Consider the following 13,046-nt stretch of genomic DNA (forward strand, 5'->3'; position numbering starts at 1 on the left):
CTCATTAGTCAACAGAGCCAAATAGCAACAGTACAACGATGGAAATTTCTTTTGAGAGCCACATGTTTTAAATGTAAACTATAGAGGTAGGTACATTGTTGTTAACTTAATTAGGGTACTCCTAAGCTGGCCTTTGCTAAAAACTCAAGGGGCCAAAGAGCCACCTGTGGCTCCTGAGCCACGGTTTGCCGACCACTGCTCTAAGGGAATACCGTTAGATCTGGGCAGCGGCCCTGTAGCTGAGACATTTCCACTCTGCAACCCACGGAGTCAGGGGTGGTGTGAAATGGGTTCAGGAAGGGACTCTCTGTCTCCCAGGAGCAACTCCAAAATAAAAGCATAAACAGTCCCCCTCCATACCTATCTGTACAAGACGAACGCATCGACCCTTATTAGGCAAAGGAAGGACATGAACATTCATGCACATTATCACTTCGTCTTCAGGGATGAAGGAGAGGTCCGTGGGTCCCCCTCGACGCTGAGGATAGCATCCGAGAAGGACATGGCCATGGGGCCCGGAAATCTCCCTTGACTACGGCTCTGGTCGCATCCTCTCCTCAAGGGCCGCCTGGGGGTCCCTCCCTTCGGTCTGTGACTGACAGCTGCCCCTGCAACCTTCTGGAAGGCAACCCGTGATAGCTTCCCACAGGTAACATGCTCTGTGCGCCCACCTCGGATGGCGGGGCCGGCAGTTCATTGTCGGGATAGAGTCCCCGTGGTCGGCAAAGCGCGGCTCTCGAGCCACATGCGGCTCTTTGGCCCCTTGAGTGTGGCTCTTCCACAAAACACCACGGCCCGGGCGAGTCTATGTTGAAGAAGTGGCGTTAGAAGAAGTTTACGTTTAAAAAAATGTGGCTCTCCAAAGACATTTCAATCGTTGTCCTGTTGACGTTTGGCTCTGTGGACGAATGAGTTCGCCGACCACTGGGGCAGACCCAAGCAGGTAACGATTCACAGCCCACGTAACAGCCGCTGGGGATTCTCGGCCTGCCGCGTGTCAGGCCCAGGGTGTGCGTTTTCCATCGGTGATCGTGTGTCACCTTCGCTGTCACTGACCCGTGTTCCGGAGGAGGACACTGGAGCACAGAAGGGCTGGGAGCTCGCCCAGGGCCCCACAGGGGGTGCGGAAGCCAGGCTTCGGCAACGCCACCTGCCCTCCCTGGGCCCCTCTGGCAGCCTCTCCTGGTGCCCGTCTCCTGCAGAAGCTCACAGGCTGTTTGCAGCCTCGCATGTGATAATTATTCTCTAAAAGCGATAAGTACGAACAAAACCCAGAAACAATCACCGGGGGAGGAGGACCCAGAGATGATGGCGAGGCCACTTTAAAAAATGTCTTAGAAACTGTAAGTTGATCTGTAAATAGCCAAAGACAAAAACAGCTGTGGTCTAAAAGGGCAGGGGACTCTCACGCGTTCTGCAACATGGGTGAGCTTAGAAGATGTTACACTAGGTGCAATAAGCCTACACACCAGGACAAATATTGTGCCCCTATAGGAGGGGGCCAAAAAGAATCAAATTCACAGAGATAGAAAGTGGGTGCAGCCCTGGCCAGTTTGGCTCCATGGATAGAGCGTCGGCTGCAGACTCAAAGGTCCCAGGTTCGATTCCGGTACAATTGAAACTTTGTGGCCCATGCGCAGAAGTTGGTTTCTGGCTCTCAAAAGAAATTTCAATCGTTGTACTGTTGATATTTGGCTCTGTTGACTAATGAGTTTGTTGACCACTGTGCTAGAATATGGTCCCATGATCTAGGTCCTTGCCATGAAGACTTGAGTGTGACCCTAACCAGTTTGGCTCAGTGGATAGAGCGTCGGCTTGCAGACGGAAGGATCCCAGGTTCGATTCCAGTCAAGGGCATGTACCTTGGTTGCAGGCACATCCCCAGTAAGGGGTGTGCAGGAAGCAGCTGAATCGATGTTTCCCTCCCATCGATGTTTCTAACTCTCTATCCCTCGCCCTTCCTCTCTGTAAAAAAATCTATTAAAATATTAAAAAAATAATAATAATAAATATACGTAACAATAGCAACTCTCTACAGAGCTCTTGCTGATCGGGCAGCACCTGCTGAGCATGTTACATCTGTGAAATAGGAAGGATGACAGGCGTGCAGGGCCGTCATGAAGTCTCACTGAACCCGATGAATGGGCAGTGGCAGGCAACGAGTCAGCATGAGCTTCCCTCCCATCCGGCTTCACTCAGGCCACCTTTCGGCCTTGAACCTGGAGTTCGTTGACCTTTGTGGGATGTGACCTTGAGAAAGTGGCTCAGCTCTCTGCAGTTTTAAACCAGGATCTGCTCACAGTCCTCCTCTGGCAAACACACAAGAAGCCAGGGCAGCGGTATTTATGAACACATTATTTATTGACGAACACTCGTTTTAAGGCAGACGTAACAGGGACCTTTGACATTAAATTAGACTCAGAAAGCCGGGCCGCATTTTGAATGGGTCGGGTTTCTAAAAGTATGTATCGAATGCATGAGCCAACAAGACTTCCCAAGAGAGAAAAAGAGAAATATGAAAGAAAATAGCAGTGACATATGTTAAATATATGAGGGCTTCCAAGCAGGCTGGCTCATACCTCCCTGGCATTTGTGGGGTATAGATAGCATACAATTCACCAAAATAGTTGGGAACATTTATTTTACATAATTTTGCCGTTTAAAGGAGAGAAGGGCTTGAGGAACTAGCTGTCAACAGTCAAGATCTTGTTTGTGCCGTCATGAAGTTCATTCACCTCGGACCTTCCGTTAGGGTCTGAGACATGATTATTAGGGTATTTTAGACAAGGAAGTGTGTTGTTGTTGTTGTTGTTGTTATTTCTCTCTTTCCATCTGAGTTTCTGGATTTCTATCCCCTGAGATCATGAAGCTACCAGACTGAAAACTACCAGACTACCGCTCTACAGCAAGCAGTTCTCAACCTGTAGAGCCTAAGACCATCAGAAAACACAGACATTTACATTGCAATTCATAACAGAAACAAAATTATAGTTATGAAGTAGCAACGAAAATAACTTTATGGCTGGGGGTCACCACAACACAAGGAACTGTATTAAAGGGTCGTGGCATTAGGAAGGTTGAGAACCACTGTCTTAGAATGAAGTTAGCTACCAAGTGTTGGAAGTAATAAGGTCAGAGTGGCTTTGAACTTGAGGTTGTAAAAGGCTTCGGTGGGTTAACCTTGAGGCTCCCTGTGCTCTCCCTACTTTTTGCCTGAAGTGGGTGACGTTGAACCGTTTCTCCCTGGTCAGTGCTACCAAGGGACTGGTTTTTCAAATTTTACATAGTTTATTTATAAATTATATTTACAATATGTATTATATTATAAAAGTTGTTTCACATACTAACGACATGATTTATGTTTAAAGTGTTTTTTCTGTTCAAATCCTCATCTGAGGATAATTTTCAATTGGTTTTTAGAGAAAGTGGAAGAGAGAGGGAAAGAGAGAGAAACATCGATGTCAGAGAAGCACATCCATTGGTTGCCTCCCTGCATGAGCCCTAAACAGGGCCCAGGCCAGGGAGGAGCCTGCAACCAAGGTACATGTCCTTGACCAGAATCGAACCTGGGACCCTTCAGTCAGCAGGCTGATGCTCTATCCACTGAGCAAAACTGGCTAGGGCTATGTTTAAATTTAAATAGCCACATGGAGCTAGTGATTACTGTGTTATATATTGCAACTCTAGGTTAGAAGCTTCTCTTATTTATTTATTTTATTTTTAAAAATATATATTTTATTGATTTTTTACAGAGAGGAAGGGAGAGATATAGAGAGCTAGAAACGTCGATGAGAGAGAAACATCGACCAGCTGCCTCTTGCACACCTCCCCTACTGGGGATGTGCCCGCAACTCAGGTACATGCCCTTGACCGGAATCGAACCTGGGACCTTTCAGTCCACAGACCGACGCTCTGCCACTGAGCCAAACCGGTTTCGGCAGAAGCTTCTCTTATTTATTGTAGTTGTAGAGTCTCTTGTATCAAGGATGACGCCCAAGTAAATTGAATAAATGAATCAACCAATCCATCCATCCATCCATCAATGTAGTCTGCAAAACTTGCTTTCAAGAAATCATCCTAGAAAGGAGAGACTCAGATAAGTCTAACTTGCACAAGGTCAGACAATAAGGCAGAACTAGATTAAAAAAATCCCAGCCTCTGGAATGTCTTGGAACATAGTCTTGAGCCTGAGTGAACAGCAGGTGAAAAGCACAGGATGTTCATGGTCTCAAATGGACCGTCCTGGAGCTATGTGAAAGGAGCTCCAAGAACAAGGAAGGCCTGTTCTCTTAGGCACCCTCATTCCCTCTCTCCATCCCCTGACCCGTCAACTACTTAGTGGCTTATTATCCATCAACACTTGGCCTCCCGTGGGATAGAGCCTGTTCCAAACACCACTCTTGCCAACCCTCTAGAAGGCACTCTGATTTCTTAAACCATGTTGCTCTCAGGAGCTCTGCTACCTGCAATCTGTGGCTAACATACACAGGGTGTGGCTTAAGTCCATCTCAGTCGTGATTTGTATCCCACTCAGATTCACGTGGCCGTTCTTTATTTGTTTTAAATAAACCGAGGTCAACACATTCCAGGGCTAATTTTGACTCCATTCAAATGTCATTTGGGATTTTCCGAGGACAATCTTTGGAAGTCCAACGTAAGAGGTCTATACTGTTTTTATCAATGATCTTTCAGATGTAATAATAATAGTTAATGTGGGTTAAATGTTTGGTGTCCGTCAGGTATGTAGCTTCACAATAACCCCAAGAACCAAGTACAGTTGTGACCCCCATTTTATGGCCAGGGAAACTCAGAATCAGAAAGGTTAGTCACTTGCTCAAAGTCACATAACCAGGAAGTGGCAGAGTCAGGATTGGAACCCAAGACCCTTACTCAATAGCCAATGCTCTTAATCAGTACACAATTTGGTCTATCATATATATATATATATATATATTAGAAATTATATACATATACATTAGATATTATCTATGTATATATACACATATATATATGCATAAAATATCATAAAAAATAGTCAAGAAACATAAAACTGGGGTTTGGGAAGAGAGAGACTTTTAATTCTCGTGCTTCTTTTAGAACCTGCCCTATATATAGATTATATAGTGCTTTGTCTTATACATTATCATAAAATGAATTCTTCTTTAGACTTAAAGAAGTAAAAACTTCCCATTATTTTACCTTTTTTCATTAAGAAAGGACTCGTCACGATAGTGCCCTGCTTGTATACCAGTAAATTAAATATACATGAATCTTTAAGTAACTTGCAAGGTTCACATGCTCTGACATTATTGGAAAATTTACCTCAGTAAAACAGCAGCTCTGATACAAATCGTATTGTTATTGTGAGGACCCAATTTCATATGTCAGTCTCTAAATTGTTTTTTTCACTTTGGGGTAACAGGTTGGCTTTGAACAGGATACTTATTTTCAATGGGAGCGGTGTGCTTCCCGGGACAGATTTGCACTCAGATCGGTCCGTTGTTATGTATTCGGGCATTGACCTTTCGCTGTGATAACTGAGCATCCTTCAGCATTTGTGAAAGAATACTGTGTTACATAAGCTCTGCTATTTGTGGATCAATTAATGGAAGCCTAAAAGTAACCTTCCAATTAATTAAACACTGGGAATGAAAACGAACGTTACGCTGGTTGAGAAATAAATATTGCAATATCCTTCAGGACTCGGAGTCTCAGAGAGCTGTGTCAGTCACACTAAAAGTCACTTGGGATAATTCCTCAGTGGCTTAGCGAGAGGAAAAAAAAATGGCCAAGTCGAGAAAATACACACACACACACACACACACACACACACACACCAACAATATTGTATCCTCCCCAACAAATCCAAATGCTGTCTACTGCTCCCCTCCAAATGGCTGGGGCTTCTAAAAATTAAAACAACAGTCCCCTTTCGTGTCCTTTTTAATGCCCATCTCATACTCTTGGGATTTGCTTAAGAAATCACCCCCGGCTTGTGGTAGGAGACAGCCCCCCTGCCAGGCCCCTGTCCTTTCCTTTGCTTGGCTGTATTTCCTCAAAGGTCTCACAACAAATTGGGTATCGCTTTCACAGTGCCCATCCGCTGAGCCGTGTGTGGCTGATGTCCCCGAGGAGAGCTGTTGACAGCGAGCCTCACTCGAGCGGTGACAAAAACACCTCCCATTCAGAAGAAGGCGAGAGGCTTCAGCCAGGGTGCGCAGCCCTCTCATTCACACACCTCGTCCACAGCCCCGCTCGGCCCCGGCCTCCCCTCTCAGAAGGCACCTTCGCTTTTCAGACACCAGTTCCCAACATCGGTCATCACCCCCTTTCTAGCTTCCAGGAGACCTTGCAGGAAAATTAGGAATGTCACAGCCCAGGAGAAGGGCTGGAAAGACACCCCCCCCCCCATGTCATTGCATGGGCTCCTACATTCAGTCCACATTTCACAAACAGCAGCGAGTGCTTTCTTAAAACCCAGACCTCAAACATCCCTTTTAAGGGCCGAGAGCAATGAAGAGGGGAAGCAGAACACCTTGTAGATCCCCCCCCTACGATTCTGACGGATCTGGGGGGTGGGGGGAGATTAAAAAATCGAACTGAGTCAGATACAGAGGCTGGGCTCCTGGGGGTAGTAGGAAAAATGGCTTTTCTCCTCCAGGCCTAAGTCTCTCCATCCGAAGCAGTTCCCTTTTACAGTCCAGAAGCCACGCATCGATGCCCCCCTGCAGAGTTTTCATATTTGCAAGGAAAGCCGGCCTGCCTCTCACTCGCCTTCCTCCCTCCCCATCCCCTCCTCCCCTGCTACTCACGGCAGCTGCCTGAGCTGGAATAAGTCCTCCTCCATGTCCGCGCTGCGCCAGGACGAGCCCTTCTCATGGCCCTTACATGGTGGTGGCGGCGGAGGACGGGCGGCCGGGTTTCAGCACCGGGGCGCCGGACAGCGCCCACGCCGCGCCCTCGCTCCCTCCCGCCGGCGGCAGCTGTGTCGGGGGAGGCAGCCCAGCTGCTGGGGACCGACCTGCCCACAGACAAAGCCGCCGCCGCCGCCGGGAGACCGGGAGAGTGGGCGGAGAGGAGCGGGCGGAGGGCAGAGCGAGCTGTGCGGGGAGAGGGGGCGGGGAGAGAAGGATTGACTGGCTCTCCGTGGCCGGCTGGTGTGGATTGTACCCTCCTGGGCCATGCTGTCCAGGTACCCGGGAGCCCTCTTTTATAAAATGTGTATCTGTAGGGAGTCCTGAACGTTACTTACAGGTAGACGATTCTGCAAGCGCAGGCTGCTATCACAAATGCAGAATAGAAGGGGACAATTTTTTTTCCCCATTTGTTCATGCATGAAAGAACGGTTTATTGAGCACCTACTAGAACAGGCACTGGGCATCGGGGAGAGAGCGAGTTAGACATGCCATGGTCATCACGGAGCTGAAGGTCTAGTGAGATGAATTAAAAAAAAAAAAAAAAGGCACGTGTGAGATCGCTCGTTCATGTACCCAACGAGCATTGTTACCTGATTTCTACAGCCCTGGGTATATGGCATGCGAATGATGCCTCAATAAAGCTTCCTTTAAAATATATATATATATATATATATATATATATATATATATATATATATATATATATATATATATATTATATATATATATATATGTCTTATTGACTTTTTTTTTTTTTCAGAGAGGAAGGAAGAGGGATAGAGAGCTAGAAACATCAATCAGCTGCCTCCTGCACACCCCCTACTGGGGATGTGCCCACAACCAAGGTACACGCTTTTAACCAGAATCAAACCTGGGACCTTTCAGTCTGCAGGCTGACGTTCTATCCACTGAGCCAAACCGGTTTCGGCAAAGCTGTCCTTTTTATTAAAAAAAGTAGTACTTTTTAAATTTCTTTCCAATTTTTCCAACGTTGAAACAGAGATATCTTTATTTCTTTATTGATTAAAGTATTACATATGTGTCCTTATTCCCCCATTACTCCCACCTCCCATTCATGCCCCTGACCCCCTGTTGTCTGCGTCCATTTGTTAGGCTCATATGCATGCATATAAGTCCTTTGGTTGATCTCTCTCCCTTCCCCCCACCCTCCCCTACCTTCCCTGAGGTTTGACGTTCTGATTGATGTTTCTCTTAAACAGAGAGGTTTTTATTGTAATAGGATTATGAGCTTCTTGGGTAAGGGGGGCGGGGACAGCATTTCACTCCTGGGCCTCCTTTCTCTCTGGCCAATAGCAACCTGGTTCCCAAAACGGTCTGCTCCATCCTATCCACACTGAGGCCAGGCCAGAGCAAGCTTCGCACGTTTGTATTTTCTGCCTCTGCTCTCTGGGGACTCCTATGGTCCACCTCTGAGCACTGAGAGAAGAACACTTAGTGCATAACAGGCATTGAAAAAGAGAAGTCTTAGAGAAGTAAATTACTATGTAATGTGTTGATTCACTTACAAAATACCATGTTTTCTCGTCTTTCTTAGAAGCGTGGTTGTGTTTTTCTAAAGCAATGGTTTCTTACTTTTGAGCATGGGTCAGCATCTCCCAACGGGCTTGTAAACACAGGTCGCTGAGCCCCATTCGGAGTTTCTAACTCAGCAGATCTGGGCAGAGGCCTGCGTTAGCATTTGTCCCAGGGTCCCAGGTGACGCCGCTGCTGAGAATTGAGGGTCCCTGCTCTAAAGTTACATCTGGATGATCTTATCAGCCAAGAAAAACACGGCTCACATTTTCATACCTCTGATCTCTGAGACATCCTTGGGCAGAGAGGAGTATTAGAAAGGCAGTTGCCTCCAGCTAACCACATTATCCATCTGTCTGGGAAATGAGGGCATGCCAAAAGCCAGATGGGCTTTATTTCATGGCTGTATAAAGCACCATGATTTCCCCCTCAGATTCTTTTTTTATAAAGTGAACATCTTAAAATAGAGGCTGACGCCCCAGCCAGGTTGTCCCGTTGTTTGGAGCATCATCCTGTTCACCAAAAATGTTGTGGGTTCGATTCCTGGTGAGGGCACATAACTCGGTTGCGGTTTGATCCCCTGTTGGGCATTTACAGGAGGCAACAAGTGACTCTCTCTCTCTTTATCTTTCTCTCTCGCTCTCTCTCTTGCCTCCCTCCCTTCAATAAAAAGCCTATCCTCGGCTCTCACCAGTGTGGCTCAGTGGATAGAGCGTCAGCCTGCGGACTGAATGGTCCCAGGTTCTATTCCGGTCAAGGGCACATACCAGGGTTGTGGGCTCAATCCCCAGTGGGGGGCGCGCAGGAGGCAGCCTGTCAATGATTCTCTCTCATCACTGATGTTTCTATGGCTCCCTCTCCCTTGCTCTCTCTGAAATCAATAAAAATATATTTTTTAAAAAGATATCCTCGAATGAATATTTTAAAATTTTTAAATAGAGGCTGAAATAGGGCCTGACAAGTTGCCCCTTAGTCTGAAATATTGAATGTAAAAGGCATGTGCTATGTACAAGCGTTTCTCCAGCCAACTGAATTTTAATCCCTACTTTATATCAAGACAATATTCTAGTAGTTATAAAAAATGGCACTTCACTTTAAAGGTAAGCCCATGGAGCGGCCAGGCCCGGAGCAGCCGGGTCTGGTGCAGCCAGGCCAGGAGCAGTGGCTGCCAGGCTGGGAGCAGCCAGGCCCGGAGCAGCGGCTGACAGGCTGGGAGCGGCCAGGCCCGGAGCGGCCGGGACCGGAGCAACCGGTCCCAGAGCAGCCGGGTCGGGTGCGGCCAGGCCTGTAGCAGCAACAGCCAACTCTAGAGCAACTAGGTCGGGAGCGGCAGTGACCAGACCCGGAGCAGCTGGTTGTGGAACGAACCAGAGCAACAGAGGCCAGGCCCGGAGCAGCCAGGCCCGAAACAGCTCGCTCCTCGCCTGTACCTGCCCACGGCTGCCTCTCAGACATGGCTGGAAACTTTTGCGGGAACTTGAGGGTCTGCTGAATCAAGTGATGAAGGCTTAGATCTGGATGTGTTGAGTTAGTATAGCGCTGGGGTGTTGATCTGTGAGTGCCTTGGGTGGGGCCTGGATGAGGCTGGTTGACCTATTTGAAAATGTCTTTTGTGTGGAGTGTATCATTGGGCATGTGGAGGTTTTATTGATATGAGATAATGCTAAGCAACAGATTTACTATCTGAAAATGGATTTACTATCGGGGAAAGGGAGGGAGGAAGAGACTGAACATAAACTGTGCACCTATGGATGAGGACAATGGGGGATGGGGAGGGGGCAGAGGGTGGGGTGGGAACCTGGTGGAGGGGGGAAGAAATGAGGAACCTTTGTAATAATATGAACAATAAAGATTGATTAAAAAAATAAATAAATAAAATAAAAAAATAATAATAATAAAAAAATAAATAAATAAAGGTAAGCCCATGGATTTAAACTCATAAAAGAGATTTATCCTTCTTTTTTTTTTTTTCTTTTTTTTTGAGAACTGACATTGGATAAAAGACCAAAAGGGGAAACTCAGACTTTGGTGGTAGATCTCTGCTCTGCCAACCGTGCTGGTGGGTCACTGCCACCCGGAGTCCCTTCCCGGTCCCTGGGATTGTGCTGGGAAGTGTAAGTACCGCCTGACTTACCGAGGAGCCGGCAGAAAGGGGAGGCGTGGTTAGGAGGTTAAGCCTTTGTTTGAAAATGCCAAGGCATCCCGGCCCGGTGGGTCAGCTGGTTGGAGCATCCTGCACCAACACTGCTGACACCAGACTTGTGTGCGGTTTTACCCCCACACAAGCAACTCTCTGGGACACCAGCTGGGTGTCCTACAATTTAAATATATATATATATATATATATATATATATATATATATATTTTTTTTTTTTATATTGTCCTACAATTTAAATACACACACACACACACACACACACACACACACACACACACTGAATGGCCAGATTATTATGATCTCTGGCCACTCAGTGTATATCCCAAATAATAAAAGACTAATATGCAAATTGTCCCCTTGACCAGGAGTTCGACCAGCAGGCAGGCCGGCCAACTGCCCATATCCCTTCCCCCTGGCCAAGCTGGCCAGACCCCACCCATGCACGAATTCATGCACTGGACCTCTAATATATATATATTTTGAATGGCCAGATTATTATGTGTTCAGAGATCATAATAATCTGGCCACTCAGTGTATATATTTTATTGATTTTTAGAGAGGAACGGAGAGAGCGGAAAATAGAAACATCAATGATGAGTCATCGACCAGCTGCCTCCTGCACGCCCCCTGCTGGGGATCAAGCCCATAACCCAGGCATGTGCCCTAACCAGGAATCGAACCGTGATCTCTTGGTCATAGGTTGACACTCAACCACTGAGCCACACTGGCCAGGCTTGATATTCTACAATTTAAGTCAGTTCTGATTCTATCTGCCTGGAGATAATGTCATATCCAATCGGTCAAGGGTTCAGTTTCACAAGACAGCTCCCACCCACCTCAGATGCCAATGTCCAGTCATAGGTCCTCAGGTCATCCACAACTCTGTCTGATTAGCTACCAATGGGAGGTTCCCATGATTTCCTCCTCACGTTTGATTAATTTGCTAGAGTTGTTCAGGGAAACTTCCCTAAAACTCTGGGAAATACTTAGGGAAACACTAGAGGGAAGCATCTGTATCCTTTGTCATATCCTTTAATTAACTTAATGTAATTTACCAGTTAATTACATGTGCCAGTTAATTAAAGGACATGATTAAGGACACAGATGAACAGCCAGGTAAAGAGATACATAGGGTGAGATCGGGGAGGGTCCTGAGTGTGCAGGAGCCTCTGCCCCCAAGGAGTTGGGGTGTCACCCTCCTGATGTGGCTGACTTTGCTAACCTGGAAGCTCTCCATATGCCTATTATAGGGATTTCTACCTATCTGGAGGAAAATATAGAACAATGATAATTTTCTTTAATATTAAAAAGATTCCCAGCCGGTGTGGCTCAGTGGTTGTGCCTCGACCCATGGATCAGGAGGGTCACCAGTTGCATTCCCGGTCAGGGCACATGCCTGGGTTGTAGGCTCGATCCCCAGTGTGGGGCATGCAGGAGACAGCCTATCGATGATTATCTCTTATCATTGATGTTTCTATCTCCCTTTCCCTCTCCCTTCCTCTTTGAAATCAATAAAAATATATTAAAACATATTAAAAAGATAATTGGATTCTAGATCTTTCTTGTGACTTTGGGTCATACCTCGATCACAATTTCTGAGCTCTTCCTTCTGACACACAGGGCAGCCAGAAGAGGGAGTGAAGAAGGAATACAGAGCTCTCCTTCTCTCTCCTTAGGACACTCACTCCCCTGGGGCCAGGGAGGAGACTTCTGAATCAGATTTGAGTTTTAAATTAAAAAAAAATAAAGAGAACACTAATATATCTGTGGAAAGGAGATGGGGAGTCTCTAAACATAGATATAAAAATTGCGTTACAAGGGCCCTACTCCATGGTGTGAAAGGGAGAGGTCCAACTTAGTACACATGGGGGGCAGCTGGGGAAATGCTGCTTTTGGTGTTTAACCCTCAGGAGCTGAGGGTCCTGAATAAACCATTTGCCTGTGGAATCATCCCAGCAGCTGCAAGAGCTCTAAGACTCTAAATCGTGTCTGTGTGCTCGCCTTCCATGCTGCAAACCCTTGATCTACAGGATAAATGTTAAAGCAGGCCCTGCTGGTTCCTGGCTGTGGCGTTATTGCCATCATTAGTAATATTGTATATCCTCAATAATAAGAACATCTGTTAGTCAAGGACAGTCATATCCCTACTGGTTAGAGGAGCAGTGAGGACCAGGCTGGAGGAGATATTCATGTCATGAGCGTGAAGTACGTACTGTTATTACTCATGTGGCTGCTGCGAGAATTTAATTGAGATAAGGCATGCAAAGTGCTCAGAAATACTTGTGAGTTGATTAGCTGTGGATACTCTATGTTATTGAAACTAGTCTGCAATGTAGAGTTCTAAGTAGATCTGTGGATGGGATGGCAAGGTATTCACTCAAGAGGCTAAAGTAGAGGTTCTCTCCTGGCGGTATGAGTCAGAGGTTGAGCGTCGACC

General features: G+C 46.5%; 1 protein-coding gene across 1 annotated transcript in view; it reads right to left on the reverse strand.

Annotated features, from left to right (window-relative positions):
- Positions 1–7,060, reverse strand: part of SVOP (SV2 related protein) — a 32,866-nt gene extending 25,806 nt beyond the window's left edge. The window contains exon 1 of the mRNA XM_084868173.1: positions 6,813–7,060. Coding sequence (XP_084724299.1) covers positions 6,813–6,847 — 35 coding nt within the window. The 5' untranslated portion in view covers positions 6,848–7,060. The remainder of the gene's footprint in view (positions 1–6,812) is intronic.
- Positions 7,061–13,046: the final 5,986 nt, after the last annotated feature.

This window comes from Pipistrellus hanaki (genome assembly GCF_964339955.1).
Source record: "Pipistrellus hanaki genome assembly, chromosome: 19".
Classification (NCBI taxonomy): domain Eukaryota; kingdom Metazoa; phylum Chordata; class Mammalia; order Chiroptera; family Vespertilionidae; genus Pipistrellus; species Pipistrellus hanaki.